We start from the raw sequence: 16,851 nt of genomic DNA, 5'->3' as shown, positions 1-16,851 counted from the left end.
TAAAGTGAACAAAATATCCCATTGTGGGGGCAGGCACCATCACCTTCAATAATCTGCCTGAGGCCACAGAGCTGGTGAACATCAGGATGGACTCACATGTGCCTCTTTTTGACTCTAGATGCTTTTATGTCTCCTTGGCCGTAAGGCGTCTTCAAGGTTGTGGCCCCTGTGCTGAGCTCTTGTGGCCACAAGCAGGTTGTCTTTCTGGTCCTCTCTCGCTGTGTGATACTTGCTAAGCTTGGGGCCCCTCTCGGATCTTCTATTCCACGATGCCTTCACCAATGTTAGTTCCCTTATTTTCCTTTCCGTAATTTATTTTGAGAGTTGGGGAGGGCGTGGGGGGAGAGAATAAATGAGAGAGAGAGGAGAGCAATATGAGAAGTCCCTTAGGATGTCAGTTTCTGTTCAGTTGTGTTTTTAGGGTAAGAGGCAGATTTCTGATGGAGCTGGGAGGGATACATGGTGGGTTAGGGCGGCATTTGGGGTGTAAAGAAGGTTTAGCCTGAGGGCTCCTGACTCATCCCAAGTTGATGCACCCTCCTTCTTTCCTCCGTCCAACAATGAAGGCAGATGGTTCTCACTGACGCTGTGGTTCGGAGCATTTGTTCCATGCCTAATGGTCACTGTCGTCACTGCTTGAATCCTTTGCTTATGACACTTTTCTCCCATTAACTCCAGGCAACTGGCACTCTTCAAGATTCCTTCCGGATGTCACCTTCTCAGGGACATTTCCATAATTCACGGAGATACATCTAGTTCCCCTCTACTTCCCCAACTCCCTCTCCAAGCCACAGGACTTTGCTTACATTTTGCCATGTTGTCTGTTTATGGCTGTATGTCCCTTCGTGAACTTTGAGTCCCTACAGGCCTGTGAGCCTTCTTGCGTCATTGCTGCATTGCCGAGACACACAGCTGGTGCCCCGAAAGCTGTTCAAGTCAGTGGAAGCGGAGGCTATGGTGTGGGACCATCTTTACTAGCTGTGTGACCTGAGGAAGCCACGTAACCTCTCTGTGCTCTCATGACCCAATCCATAAAGTGGTAATGATAATATCTGCCTTATCTGAGGATTCCTGATAATAGTAGTCTCCATTTGTGAAGCACCAACTACGTGCCAGATAACATGCAATGTGCTTGGCATACATTATCTCTAATTTGGGTAATTACCCTTCTGTAATTATCTCTACCCACATTAGCTCTAATTTATGTCATTATTATCTCTGCATAATAATGTTCACATTTATTATTGCTCACGGACCTAAACGATGCAGCTCAGGGTCCACCTAGCACATAGTAGGTTTTTAATAAATGGTAACTAATTAGAACCGCCATGCCCATGGTATCAACAGACTGCCCAGTAGACAAAGAGGGCTAGAGATCCCCTCTCGCCTGGCACATGTGGCTTACGTCCTCATTCATGACTCAGCAGACAGCTAAGTCATGCGCCTACTATGGGCCACCTACCCAGCTCGGTCTGCAGTGCAAACTCCCTCCTCCTCGTCGATGTGAAAAATAACAATTGCAAACACTTAGGAGGGCTGAGGGGCCTGGAGGACGGAATTATTTTTACTATCAAACCCAAATTGGTTTACTAAAACTGTCAGTGGAAAACCAAGCAAGATAAATTAAACCCAGCAGCTCTTGGGCCTCACATAACCCTGGCTGTTGAGATGCTATTTTCACTCCCTCTGTGGGAGGGAGGAGGTGCCAAGTCCAGATGCCACTCTGCCAAGCGTGTGCCAAGCTTGTCGGCGTGAGCCTCGGGCTGGTGACCGGAGGACGCAGCTCCCTTCTGCAAAGCTTTAATCTCTTTAAGTGCTTAAACCCTTTTCCTGCTGCCCAATTTGGGGAAGCCCAGACTCCCTAATGTGGCCTTCAAGGCGTTGTTGAGTCCCACTCACTGCCAGGCTGTCCTACTTCATGGATGCGTCCTTGAACTCCAGACACACAGGGTCCTGGAGACATGGCAAGTGGGGTGAAAGTCCAAGCTCCACCAGCTTCTAGCTGTGCGATCACAGGCACTCTCCCACCACCCCGAGCCTCAGTTTACTCATCTGGAAAATGGAGATAACAACAGAACCCAAGGCATGTGCTTGTCGTGAAGATGTCTAGGATGTAAACGCTTGGGAGATCCTAAGTGCTCAGCAAATATTAAATATCATGGACAGTTAAGAAGGGAGCTGTGCTTTCCTGCCTCTGGACCTTAGCACATGTTGTTCCTTTTGGCTGGAACACTGTTCCCCTCCATCTCTGCCCATCTTCTCTCTGGCTTTCAGGTCTTAGCATAGATTGGGGTTTCTCTGCTTCAACACCATTGATATTTTGGGTCAGCTCATTCTTTGTGGTGGGTATTGTCCTGTGCATTGTCGGATGTATAGCAGCATCCCTGGCCTGTCCCCAGTAGATGCTGGCGGTTCTGTCCACCCCACCCTCCAGTTGTCCCAACCAGAAGTGCCTCCAGACATTGGCAAGTGTCCCCTGGCGCAAGATAGCTCCTGGTTGAGAAAAACTGACTTAGACTTTACCGTTCTCAGAACAGCTTCTCCCTCACATTCTCAGCCAGGCTCACCTTCCCTCACTCTGGGCCCCCAGAGGGCTGTATTTCCTCTTGCTGGTGCTGTGTCAGCCTACGACATGGCTCCCCGAGGGCAGGGCTGCATCTGTTTTGCTCACTGCCAGGGCCCAGCCTCAATACCTGCTACATAGTGGATGCTCAATAAATATTTGTGGAATCGAATTAAACTTGCTCAGTGACAAAAATGACAGTCCTCACATGTCCATGATGATTAAAACTGGGACTGAATCGATTTTGATGTCACTGCAAATCCTAAGGCCCCGGGATGACGCTGGCTGCTTGTCCTAACGCAAGTCATGACAGCTGCCTTGGGGAGGGTGATGCCCCCCTTATTGGCCCCATTCTGAGCCTGTCTGTGGTTCCATCATCACTTCCTACTTGGCTTGGTGTCCAGTGCTCAGAATATCCGGGAGAATGAAATAGGCTTCCCAAGCGCCATGGCACTTTGTCCCTGAACTCTGCCAGCATATCTCGGCATCGCTGGATTGGGGGACCTTGAAGTCCCCCTCCCGCTAGATATTCTGATTCTCAGGTCTGTGATGACACATCTTTTGACACCATAACCCTATAAAATGTTCTCTTGGGGAGTCCTCCTACTTCTGTTATTTAATACTTTACCTGATAATTTTTAGCCAAATTTATTTCTTATCAACCCAGGTTCCTTGTCATGTAACAAACCTGTATTTATTAAAAAAATGGAGGCCACGTCCCCAGAAGGTCTTTCCATATTTTTCTGACCCTCTTTCTTTCCCTCCATGTGCATCATAGCCAGCAGAACACAAATTTGGGTTCGAATTCTCCCTTTGAAGCCTCGTCTGTATGATCGTACAAGCTATATTTATTTCATTGGCTTTTATTTATTAAGCACCTACAATGGGCCATGCACTGGTCTATATGTTAGGGTTACAACAGTGAATAAGACAGAAAATAAGCTCCTGCTCTTCTCATGGAGGTGACGTTCCAGGTGGAGGTGGTGGGAGTTGAAATACTTCAAGATATACTACAATGTGTAGTGCGCTGGGTGGTGGCGAGGGCTCTGGAAGTGAAGCAAAGTCAGAGGATGGAGAGTTGGGGAGCAAGCTCTGCAGATATTTGAGGCAGAGCATCCCAATGGCAGAGGAGACAGCAGTGCAAAGGCCCTGAGGTATGCGTGTGGAATGCCAAGAAGGCGAATATGGTCGAATATACCATACAGAAAGGAGAAGAGAGGAATAAAGTGATGCTGGAGATGTAACCAGAGCTAGATCCCGTAGGGCCTTTTGTAAGAACACTGGCTTTACCTCCGAATAAAACAGGGAGCTATTGCAGAACTTCGAGCAGAGCATGGGTGATATGACTTAGGTTGTAACAGGATCACTCAGAGTGTTGGTTAAAAAGAGCCCAGAGCGGGCAAAAGTGGGAACGAGGATACCTCAAAGGCCATTGCAATAATCCCGGGAAGACACGGGATGGCTTGGACCCTGCAGGTGGCAGTGGAGGTATCAGAACTGCTTGGACTCTGGGAAGACTTTGACTTTTGAGTAGAAGCAACAGGATTTCCTGAAGATTTGGTCACAGGGTATGGGAGAAAGAGAAAGGTCCGGTTCACAGTGAGTGTGCTGGGCTGGGGGCAGGCTCATACGGGCTTGTGAGAGCTAATGGTTAACGTCCAGGCATTTGGAGAGCCTGTTGTCATTATGTTGTTAGCTTGAAACGGGTCATAGTGGGAGTATTTACACCACGGAAATTGACAGATGCTACCAATCGGGGTGTGGCCCACTGTGCCCCCAACTTGCTAAAAAAGCCAGCACTCCACTGGGCCAGAATAACACCAAGGGTTCTGTTTCTGTTGTTGTTTGTTTGATTTTTTCCCCAAGCGGCAGGTGGAATAGATCACACCTTACACATATGGGAAAGATGGGGTAAAATAGGTATAATAGATAAATAAATATCTCCCTATAAATAGATATAAGGAGGGAGAATCAGGAGTTTGACTTAGAATACGTTTAATTTGAGATGCCTCTTAGACATCCAAGTGAATTGGTGAGGAAGCAAGAGGATATAATTAAATGTAATAGTTGCACCTACTTCATGGGATTAATCCAAAGAGCAAATAATACAATTTATTTTTAACTTACACAAGGTAAAAATTAATGTTAGTAAAGACCTTGAAAATAGTAAGTGCTTCAAAACATGCGTTTCTTCATTGCTGCAACGAGAAAGGAGCTTAATCCTTCAATCACCTTAATCGTTTGCAAGAGTGGCAAACTGATGGCCCTCAGTTTGGATGCAGTCAGTAGGCACTTTTTTTTTTTTTTTTGAAGAAGGGGATGCTATTTTTAAAAATTGAATTTATGACCGAGGGCAGTGGCTCATGCCTGTAATCCCAGCACTTTGGGAGGCGGAGGCGGGCAGATCAATTGAGGTCAAGAGTTTGAGACCAGCCTGGCCAACGTGGTGAAACCCCATCTCTATTAAAAATACAAAAATTAGCCAGGTGTGGTGGCGCACACCTGTAATCCCAATGACTCGGGAGGCTGAGGCAGGAGAATCGCTTGAACCCGGGAGTTGGAAGTTGCAGTGAGCTGAGACGGCACCACTGCACTCCAGCCTGGGTGACAGTGAGACTCTGTCGCAAAAAATAAAATAAAATAAAATAAAAATTGAATTTAAATGATTTTAGATAGGGTATGTACTTCCTAATTCATCACAGATCCCTCCCCTCCATATAATCTCACACCAGCTCTAAATCCTGTATTTATGTTGCCTGGCCCTTCATAATTTTGAATTTGCATCTACCCTTGATTCAAGGCAGCCCACCATTTTGCAGAGGAGGAATCTAAGGCCCAGAGAGGCTAGGTGCTGGGTCCAGGGCTGCTGAGGGCATGGAGTATCAGGGCAGGGAGGCAGGAAACTGAGGGTCCTCTCTCCTAGTCAACGCTCAATCTACGACTGCGAAAATGTTCAGAAGACAGAAAGTCTGCCCCCGCTGCAAGGGCTCCCTTGCTGATGCTAACACCAGTGGCCTGGCTTTGGGGAAGCTTTAATTGCTTGAGATTCCCAGATCGGCTGCCCCATCGCATGCATGCTTAGTGGTAGAAATAAAACCCAATCTGGTGTCAGGCTGAAGGTTAATTGAATATTTGGTGCCTAGAGATGATGAAAGTAAAGATTCCCATTTTCTTGTTTCCTCCTCCAGACCTCTGGCACCAAAGGGAGATGTGGGCCCGACTTATTTAAGCAAAACCACCCATCTGGGAGGCTTCCTGTGAGGCGAGAAGAGGAGAGCCAAGCAGAAGAGGGGGGATTATAGATGACTTCATGGGGCCTAGAGCTGGGCGGGATCTTCTGCCAGAGAAGCCAAGAACTCAGGAGTTTGTGGTACCTTCTCTTGGCTGAAGACAGGTGGTTTTCCTGGTAACTTCTGGGGGAAGGAATTCATAAGCTGGAACCATAAATTTGTATTTATGGACAAGGACAAGGGGGCAACACAGAAGGCTTCCTAAGGGATGCAGCCTTAGAATAAAGTTTTCTATGTGAAGCTTCAGCTAAGAAGACCCCAGAGCTTCCCTTGGATCCATTCCCTCTGTAGCCCCTACCCACCTGCCACGCTTTGCTCCAGCCACGTTAAACTTTATGCCATTAAGTGGGTTACACTCTCTCATTTCCAGGCTTATAGATGCTTTGCAGATGCCCTTATCATGTAGGTAGGACATGCTGCTGCTGCTGCTTCTTCTCCTTCTCCTTCTCCTTCTTCCTCTTCTCCTTCCCCTTCCCCTTCTCCTTCTCCTTCTCCTTCCTTCTCCTTCTCCTTCTCCTCCTCCTCCTCCACCTCCTTCTCCTCCTCCTCCACCTCCTTCTCCTCCTCCTTCTTCTTTTCTTTTTCTTTCTTTCTTTTTTTTTTTTTTTCTGAGACAGAGTCTCGCTCTGTCACCCAGGCTGGAGTGCAGTGGCGTGATCTCGGCTTACCACAATCTCCACCTGCCAGGTTCAGGTGATTCTCTTGCCTCAGCCTCCTGAATAGCTGAGGTTATAGGTGCCCACCGCAATGCCTGGCTAAGTTTTGTATTTTTAGTAGAGGCGGGGTTTCACCATGTTGGCTGGGCTGGTCTTGAACTCCTGACCTCAAATGATCCACCCACCTTGGCCTCCCAAAGTGCTGGGATTACAAGCGTGAGCCACCATGCCTGGCCGGGGCATTCTTCTTTTCCCCCCATCACCTGCCTACCTTCTCTTTCATGGTATTATAGAAGTCACTTCTTCCTGGGAGCCCTCCTGATTTCACTCAGGTGCCCTCACCTGCCTGTCACTACTCCTTTCACACTGCATTTACTTTCTTCCCCGCCTCACCTGCTAGGCATGCAGGGTGAGGACTGCGCTGCTTTTCTCACAACTGTATCTTCAATGCTAAGCCTGCTACTGGCACACAGTAGGTACACAGTATTTTTTTCCTAGAGTTAAGAGAGACAACCCATTCCATTCTTTTTAATATGAATTTTACCACTGAAGGAACAACCATTAGAATCTTTCCAGCACATAAAATTATGCTTGCCTTATAGTAGACACTCAAACAATTTGTTTGGAATGAATGAATAAACATCTTATTCCAGACTCTAGAAGTCAGAGAGAAAGGAATGGGGGGAAGAGGATGAGGTCTATTTAATTCAATTTTAATTTTAACTTTTTTGTTAGAGACAGAGTCTTACTCTGTTGCCCAGGCTGAAGTGCAGTGGTGTGATCGTGGCTCACTGCAGCATGGAACTCCAGGGCTCAAGTAATCCTCTCACCTGAGCCTCCCAAGTAGCTGGGACTACAGGTGCCACCAAGCCTGGCTAGTTTTTTTAATTGTTTGTAAAGATGGGGGTCTCACTATGTTGCCTAGGCTGGTCTTGAACTCCTGGCCCTAAGTGATTCTCCTACCTCAGCCTCTCAAAATGTTGAGATTACAGGTGTGAGCCACTGTGCCCAGACGAGGATGAGCTTTATTGAGGAGTGAGGCAATGGGCAAGGAACGCGAAAAATCTGCCTCCAGCAGCCACAAAGCATTGATATTCCAAGACCCCCTTACAGGAGAGAAAAACTGAGGCCCAGAGAGAGGCGAGAACAGGTGAGCCCAGCCCAAAGTCATATGTGAAGGAGGTGGAATTCTTTCTTAGATTGGCCTGACCCCAAGTCCACAAGGGGTGGCTATTCAAGTTGTGTAAGTCTCTGACTCCGCTGGAGAAGGAGGTTCTGGGACAGCCTCTGGGGACACTTTTTTTTTTTGAGACAGGGTCTTACTTTGTCACCCGGGCTGGAGTGCAGTGGCATGATCACGGCTCACTGCAGCCTCAATTTCCCAGGCTCAAGAGATCCTCCCATCTCAGCCTCCCAAGTAGCTGGTACCACAGGCGTGTGCCACCACACCCCGCTAATTATTATTTTTTGAAGAGATAGGATACCCCTATGTTGTTGGGATTGGTGTCAAACTCTTGGTCTCAAGCAGTCCTCCTGCCTCAGCCTCCCAAAATGTTGGAGTTACAGTCATGAGCCACGGCACCTAGCCTAAGGACACTCTTGCTGCATCTAAGGAACAGCCTCAAAAGCCAGTCACTAATAATTTGAAAATAACATCTCTTTCTCTTGCAAGGTTCCTCTGCAGAGCCAGACAACCCTGAGTGCTGCTTCCCCAGCCTGCTGGGTTTCAGCACTCTCTCCTCCCCCAGCCACCCTCCCGTCTGCCACCTGGGTCTGCCGGGAACTCTGTATTCTGCTTGCTCCAGACACTACCATCTGTCTTTGTCCACTTCTCACCCCCATCTCACATGGGGCAGTGGAAAGAGCATGACTGAGAAGCCACAGAAGCCTGAATTTCAGCCCTGCTACTCGCTGGCTTTCTGGGTGGCCTCCCTGCATCTCTGCTGCCTTCTCAGACAGTGGGGTTAATGACCTCCCAGGCAGGGTTCTTTGTGAGAATGACCTAAGACAGAAATGTTTAGAGCAGTCGCTTTTGCATCTGGCCCAGAGTAACTGCTTCCCTGCAAATGTCACCCTCCTGGGGAGCTAGCGGGGAACATTCTGGATGGAGAATCTAATGGTTACCCCCTGTGAATATGAGAAACCCAAGCCGCACAGCCAAGTAAGTCTGTTCATTAAAAACATTTTTTTTTCATTCAGCAATCATTTCCTGAACATCTACTGTGTATCAGGCTCTGTGTTAGACTGTGGAGACAGAGGGTGGTCAGCCCCAGCCCCAGTGGAGAGGACCTTCTGGTTTAGTTGAGGGAGACAAACAGGAAAATAAACAACTGTAGTCCTGTAAATGAGTGTTATAGTGCCCCCCTCTCCCTGGCCACACTGGCCATTCGGTCCTTTGAAAATGAGATGCTCCCCTTCCCAAGTCCAAGTGATCTCATTGTTCAGTTCCCACCTATGAGTGAGAACATGCGGTGTTTGGTTTTTTGTTCTTGTGATAGTTTGCTAAGAATGATGGTTTCCAGCTGCATCCATGTCCCTACAAAGGACACAAACTCATCCTTTTTTATGGCTGCATAGTATTCCATGGTGTATATGTGCCACATTTTCTTAATCCAGTCTGTCACTGATGGACATTTGGGTTGATTCCAAGTCTTTGCTATTGTGAATAGTGCAGCAATAAACATACGTGTGCATGTGTCTTTATAGCAGCATGATTTATAATCCTTTGGGTATATACCCAGTAATGGGATGGCTGGGTCAACCTGCACGTTATACACATGTACCCTAGAACTTAAAGAATAATAATAATAAAAAATAAATTAAAAAAAAAGAAAATGAGATGCTTGCCACAGGGCCTTTGCACATTCTGTTCATTTAGGATGCATCACTCCAACTCATCTTTTAGTTCTGAGCTTTAGTATCAGAACCTTGGGGAAGACTTTTCTGATCTTCCTCTTTATATCAAATTCCAGTTATAGAATCTCATAGCACCATTCACCTCTCCTTACATCCCTTATTGAAGTTAGAGTGTGCAATTATTTGTGTATGCCCTCATTTCATATTTGTTTCCTTAGACTGAATTTCCCAAAGATAGGGACTCTCTCTCTCTCTCTCTGTCTCTCTCTGTCTCTCTGTGTGTGTGTGTGTGCTGCTGTTGTCGATCTCACTATGGGAATGCCTGTTCTCTGCACAGTCCCTGGCACATAGCAGATGCTTAGTTACTACTGGTTGAAAGAATAAAGCAGGAGCAATTTCTTTCCCAATCTCCCAAATTTTGCCAAATTAGAGGACCGCCCATTATCAACACTCACAACTGGATATCTAAGAAGATCCGTTTCTCTTCTCCCACGTGGATCTTCCAGATACAATCTTCACCTTCCACGTAGGGCTCCGGCCAGTTTGGGGACAGTACCACCCCAGCCACAGCAGAGAGCTCACCACCGCACATGGCTGTAAAAGACAGACAGGCAGGAAGGCGGACTTTATTTGTAAAGAAGTCAGTGTGGCATAGCGGCTAACCATGTGGGCTATGAAGTCAGACAGCCGTGAATCTCTGTGTACTGTGGACAGGTGCCTTTACCTCAGGCAGCCAGCACGTGTGTGTGTGTGTGTGTGTGTGTGCGCGTGTGTGTAATGATTAAATGAGAGCTGGCCAGCTGCCTGCCCTGCAGCTGACAGTTGGTAAAAGTTGGGCTAAGGAGTGCTATTGCTCCTTCAAGACCAAGGATGGAGCTCAGTGGTCAGAATGACTCCTCAACAGCCTCTGCTCTTTTGCAAGGTGAGTAGTGGCTAAGAGACCGCCCACTCAAGTTAGGTGGTCCCAGGGTTCCAATCTTGTCTCTGCCGCTAACAGTCTGTAAGAGGAGGTATGTAATTTCCCAGAGCCTCAGCTCCCTTTCTCTATAAAATGGGGGCAATACCACTGCCAGCCTCATTGGGTGATTGTGAGGCTTAAGCTCATGAATGTCAAACATGCTGCACAGCGCCTGGCACGTGGTAGCTGCTCGATAATTTAGATAATGTTGCTATGACAGGTCCCGGCCCTGAACTGGAAGCAGAGATGTGGCTGCGGCAGGTGCCCTTTAAATTCCACTCTGTGTTTACCGCTTTGGAAAGTTCTCAACATGGCAGAGGCCAAAGCACCAATAAATTCCGCTCTGTTAAACCGGCACATCTAATATAGGGATCAATTCCTCACCATGGCAAGGCTGTGATTTCACGCCAACTGCCATTGAGGCGGTGGCTGCCAAGAGTGAGGGCACCCTTCATTACTCCACGTGCTACCAGGAGACCCAAGCTCAGGGTGGCTCAGCGGCCTTGAATATGGGGAAATGGGCCGGGCGCGATGCTCATGCCTCTAATCCCAGCACTTTGGGAGGCCAAGGCAGGTGGATCACCTGGGGTCAGGAGTTCAAGATCAGCCTGGCTAATATGGTGAAACCCTGTCTCTACTAAAAATACAGAATTAGCCGGGCGTTGTGGCCCATGCCTGTAACCCCAGCTACTCAGGAGGCTGAGACAGGAGAATTGCTTGAACCCGGGAGGCAGAGGCTGCAGTGAGCCAAACGAGTCTCCATCTCAACAATGCCAAAAAGAATATGGGGAAACTGGCAGGACAGTCCACTGGAGCCTGTGTAGATGAGGGTTCTCTGCAGCCAACACTGTCCAGTGGGGCTCAGAGCTCAGTACTCTGACAGCAGAGAGACCTGAGTTCCATTCCTGTCCCTGCCAATTCCCCTCAGTGTGTTCTTAAACAGGTCACTTCATAGCATTAGTTTTCTCACCTGCAAATAGGGCTGATAGAATCTACTTTATAAGGCTATGGTGAGGTTGAAATCAGATAATGCACATACACCCTTAGCAAAGCACTGGTAGCATAATTATTACACACCAATTAAGAACTATTATTATTCTTATTAATGAGATTCAGGGCTGCCCTGGGTTGTTGCATGGGTTGTGCACTGCACAAGCATGCATAGCGGAGGGAGTATGTATGAGCTGAAATCCATGCAGTATTCAGCTCACCAAGCTGTGCACTATGGGACCTATGCCCGGAGGAAGGCGCACCTTTTAAAATTTACCCATTTTGTAATTTTCTCAAGACCAGCACCAACCCTGAACCAAAGGACAGCGAACCTTGAAAAGGGTTCTAATCCTAAAATTGGTATGAAAACCGGGGACAGGCCTCTAAGTTGGGGCCTTGGTCTTCTCATTCGAAGGGTGGAGGTCCCTGGGGTGCCGTGGGAAGAGTGTCGTGGGTCCGCTCACCTCTGCAGAGGGGCTCCGTGTCATTCCAGTATGGGTCCCGCACATTGATGCATTCGATGATGGCCGGGCCCTGCTCCAGGGAGTGGCCGGGGTCGCAGGTGAACTCCACTATAGTCCCAATGTTATAGGTGGGGTCGGATGTAGTGAAGTTCCCATTCTGGATGTAGGGCTCGTAGCAGTGGCCTTTCTCAAACGCTGAGGAAGGGAAACAAAGAGAGGCAGGAGTTCAGATGAGGCAGGGACTACCCCGTGGTGCTGTATTTCAGAAGATGGGTCTCCTGTGCTGTTTAGAAAAGCCCTAAAGAAAACAAGTACCAAATCACATGTCCTGGTTCCAGACGATGTGCTGAGAACCCTGGGGCCACCCAGTTGACTCCTTGGGCCTCATTTAAACAAATCTAAAATAGAAATAAGAATCTCTGTCTTCTCCACCCTGTGGAGTTGTTGTGTTTTAATACCTTTCCACGTCCTATTCCACAGAAGGATCTTCAGAGCCCTGATTTTTTTTTTTGCCACTGGAAACTGTAGGGTTGTCTATGATAAAAACCAACTTTTCTTGGCAAAGCCAGAACAGAAGGTCCTCCAACATACATGAAATGCCCAGCGAATCCCTTCTTCAAGAGTCAGGGTCTCAGCAGGAGGGGCTCTTGCTAAATTCTTCTTGGAAGAAGAAGGTGGAGTGGAGCAGAGCTTAAGGGCTCCCCAGTACAGGATGGACAGAGATCTTAACTCCATCCTTGTTCACTGGTGGTCTTGGGCAGGTCACCCAAGTTTCTTAAACCTCAGTTTCCTCACCGAAAATCAGATAGAATAACAGTTCTGATGTTTCAGTGTGATGAGGATCAAACATGATGCAGAAGCGAAATCCAAGGAGGCAATGCACAGAAGGCACTGAGCACGTAGTAAGTGCACAGCTAATGGTAGGCATTATTATTAACGAAACCAAGAGCCTGTCTTTGGAAACCAAAGGATCCACATGGCCCCGGGATTTCCCACATCCTTCGCAGCCCAGATTTCTATCTCCCCATGCTTTCCCTGCTCCCAGGCTACTCTCAGCCCCACAAAAGAAGGGGAAGCCCCCAGGGACCCTCACCCTCAAATCGGATGTTGAAGGTGGAGGCGGCTCGGGCCTGGTCGGACGTGAACTCGATACGGATGGTGTCGCCCTCGCTCAGCAGGCCCTCAAAAGGGACACTCTCGGTTTGAAGGGAGTCGTAGAGAAGAGCTGACTTGTTGGTCTGCCCGCTGTGAACCGTCATCCTGGTAGTGGGAGCAGAGAGACAGAGGGACACTGACAGATTTTCCTGGGTCACTGACATGGCAGAGGAAGGGGTGTGCTATGACTGCCACCTCTGGAGCCTCATTACCTGATCCCAAACCTAACTCTGCCTCTTTTTTTTTTTTCTTTCTTTTTGATGGAGTTTCACTCTTGTTGCCCTGCCTAGAGTTCAATGGTGCGATCTTGGCTCACTGCAACCTCTGTCTCCCACGTTCAAGCGATTCTCCTGTCTCAGCCTCCCGAGTAGCTGGGATTACAGATGTGCCCTACCATACCCAGCAAATTTTTGTATTTTTAGTAGAGACAGGGTTTCACCATGTTGGCCAGGCTGGTCTCGAACTTCTGACCTCAGGTGATCCACCTGCTTTAGCCTCCCAAAGTGCTTACAGGAGTGAGCCACCGTGCCCAGTCCTGACTTTGCCTCTTATGTGCTCAGACAAGTGTCATCTTATCAAACCCGTTTCCTCTTCTGTACAATGGGACTAAATGCATGTCCTGGCTTCCTTATGATTTATTCTGAGGTTGTAGGGAGAGTAATGTATATGATGTAATAAACCAAACGACGAACTAATGAATTGATGTTGACTATTATTATTAATTGAGAAGTTGGAATTAATGGACTAATCTCATTGCCGAAAGGGTGGCTTATGTAGTCAGGCAGACCTGGGTGTGAGTCCTGACTCCGTCACTTCTGACCTGTGTCACTTTGCACAAGAACACTTCACCTCTCTGAGTCTCTGTTTTCTCATCTGTAAAATGGGTACAATTGCACCTATATCAGAGTGTGGGGCGCAGTGGCTCATGTCTATAATCCCAGCACTTTGGGAGGCCAAGGTGGGTGGATCATGTGAGGTCAGGAGTTAGATACCAGCCTGGCCAACATCATGACACTCCGTCTCTACTAAAAATACAAAAATTAGTCAGGTATGGTGGCGTGTGCCTGTAGTCCCTGCTACTCTGGAGGCTGAGGCAGGAGAATTGCTTGAACCTGGAAGCCAGAGATCGCAGTGAGCTGAGATTGAGCCACTGCACTCCAGCTTGGGTGACAGAGCAAGATTCAGTCTAAAAAAAAAAAAAAAAAATTAACTGGGCACAGTAGGTAAGTTTTCTTTATTAAGCATTTGACCCCCGCCAGGCTCTGTCTCTGATCCCCATTTTCTAAGAGCACTGTGTGGGAAGTCAGGAGTCATAATTCTCGTTTCCCAATTCCCCATCTGGATTAACATTAAGTCTTAAAACATCTTTCAGCCTCAGTGTCCTCAACTGTGAAAGGAGGGACCTGACCATAGTGTCGTTCTGACCTATCTTACAGGTGGGCTTTGAGAATATTTCAAAATAAAAAGTGCCCTGAAAAATAAAATGTGTTAAACAAAATGTTGGGTATTTATTTTTATTGTTATTAAAGCTATTTGAACTTGACTCCTTGCCAGCCTTGGTTTTTTAAAGAAATTATGCAAAAGTGGTGAAGAAAACAGTATACAAATTAGATAAGTTTCTTTTATGGAGTCATAAACACACATTTTTAAGCCTTTGAGGTTTTTACTGACTCATAAAAATAGTTTATTTTATGTTGCCCAGATGAATTTCTAATGTCACTAAGATGTATAAATGTTGGAGCCACAGTTGGTTTCTTTCGCTATATGTCCAGTATGGCTGAGGCAAGGATGGGGGCTGTGGTGAAGTCCAGGACGCATCCCAGGAGTGGGAAGGGGCATCGACATAGTCTTCTGATTCCTGATGACTCTGTGGTATCTTAGGGACTGTGTGTTGCGACACCTCTTTCAAAGAATAGGAGCCTTTGGCAAAGAGGGTTTCTCTGGAGGAAAGCTTCAAGATCTCAAAATCTCTATAGACTATTAATCTTTTAAAACCAGCAATTTTCTAACCATATTTTCTAGAATGTCTGCATTAGTAATGTATTTTCCCTCAAATTCTTATGTAGTCTATGGTCAAATGGATTTGCAAAATGCTGAATTAAATAAAAATTAATTTTTTTTCTTCCTGCGGGTCTTAACAGTACCTTTGTTAGCTAGTACATATTAGGACCTTTCAAGGCAAGGATAGGGTGGGCACAGTGTCTTCCAAACATGCTTGACTATAGAACTCACTTTTTATGGGGCATGTTATGAGACGAGTTTAGAAAGAGTTCATTTGGAGGAAAATCATCTTAAAATCTTTATTCATGTCCCTCCTCTACTAAAAAGCCTTCCATGGCTCTCTATTGCCTGTAAAAGTAGCCTGGCATTCAAAGTCCTTGAGGATATAACCCCAGTCTACATTCCCAGCTCTCTTTCCTCCTGTTCCTGTGAGAACTTCTGCTGCAGCTCCCCAACAAATTTACTAATTCTTTCCTCTACATCTTCGTGCTCATCCCCCAATTCTCCATGCCTGGAATACTCCTCCTTCTGTATTTTTTGTATCTATTATCCAATCTCCTTCCATTTTGACTTTAGGTCAAAGTCTTATTTCTTTTGTAGAGTCCTATCTAGGTCCGAGTTCTTGCAACTGACATATTGCGGTATTTTAGCCATTTCCCCTCAATAAAGTACATGGGACAGACATAATTGATTTCTCTTTTCTTCTTGGCTCAGACAGTAGTGTCTTCATCGTTTTTTTGTGTGTGTTGACCTTAAACCTTGATGAACTCTACAAACTTCTCTTCCTACTGATACACTTGAAAGCTGGTTTTTTTTCCTGGTGTGTGTCAGCTCATACAGATCTTTGCAGGACCCCAGAGAAACTGCTAGTGACCAGTACCAGTGGGGGGCCCACTTGTCAGGATTTAAACAACTTGCAGAAAATACTCATTTTGATGCATTCTTTTGTCTCTGCTAATTCTTGTTGTCTAGTATAAACTTAAGCTTGGCTCATCTCAAGCACCTCTCGGAAGAGGCAGATCTGAGGTCTAAGATTTGGAAATGGTCCTTCACCAAGGGTTCCCATGCCTGGATTTTCAGAGTCTCCAGAAGAAAGGATAGGGAATCTTATTTTTAAAGAGTTCCCCAGGTTATTATTCTGGTGCTGCTGAAAAACCATGTTTAGGAGCCCCTGCTTGATACCTTACACTTTAAAGAAGTAATTTATCGATATACAGTTGTTCTGGATAAAGCTGAACTGCCTAGATGGAAGTGGACTCAAGAGGCATGGGAAAATTATTCAGTTGTCTTTTTGTTTTTTTTTTAAAAAGTCTTTCCAACCTAAAGACCTGATAGTCTAGGTTTGACCCATCAAAGAAGCCAAAACGCTAGAATTCTCAGATCAAAAATTCTAAGGTGGGGGCATTCTGGAAGTGCAATAAACACTGCTAGTGCCCTACCCTCTCCTACCCCTCAGGAGTCAACTGCTCCCACATTTTCTGCTGGCCTCCGACCACAAATCTCTGAGAATCAGTCAGCTGAACCAGCTCAAAGGGTGGCAGCTGATGTTGGGGATAGTTAGTGCTCCTCATCGCATCTCTCATCCAGTGATGAATGGGAGCTGGTGCATAAATACCCCAGCTCCCTCACTCTTCCAACAGGTCCACTCTGAGGTATGCTCAACACAGTTGCCCAGAGGTCTCCAGTGGACAGAATCCCAATTTTCCCAGCAGTCACCTGATTATTAGTGCAACTAGTATTCACAATCTCACTTTCCCATGCACCTCCTAGTGCTTAGTAGGATCAGCTCCCCAGTAAACTACTTCCTCTCACATCCTTATCACCATGTTTGATTGCAAGGAAACCCAATTCACGACAGCAAGTCAAAACAGCTAAAGTCCTAGTTTTCTAGACTATCTTAGAATGAGATCGCAGAATA

At 46.7% G+C, this 16,851-nt stretch overlaps 1 protein-coding gene across 1 annotated transcript in view; it reads right to left on the bottom strand.

Moving 5' to 3' along the window:
* SEZ6L (seizure related 6 homolog (mouse)-like) overlaps positions 1-16,851 on the bottom strand; it is a 95,584-nt gene that overhangs the window by 64,600 nt on the left and 14,133 nt on the right. Inside the window, exons 6-8 of the mRNA XM_011975344.1 lie at positions 12,871-13,037; positions 11,778-11,972; positions 9,821-9,959 (exon numbers count right to left, since the gene is read on the bottom strand). Coding sequence (XP_011830734.1) covers positions 9,821-9,959; positions 11,778-11,972; positions 12,871-13,037 — 501 coding nt within the window. The remainder of the gene's footprint in view (positions 1-9,820; positions 9,960-11,777; positions 11,973-12,870; positions 13,038-16,851) is intronic.

This window comes from Mandrillus leucophaeus, unplaced genomic scaffold (assembly GCF_000951045.1).
Source record: "Mandrillus leucophaeus isolate KB7577 unplaced genomic scaffold, Mleu.le_1.0 Scaffold154, whole genome shotgun sequence".
Classification (NCBI taxonomy): Eukaryota; Metazoa; Chordata; class Mammalia; order Primates; family Cercopithecidae; genus Mandrillus; species Mandrillus leucophaeus.
Note: the sequence above shows the minus strand (reverse complement) of the source record. Positions and strands in the feature narration are given on the sequence as shown.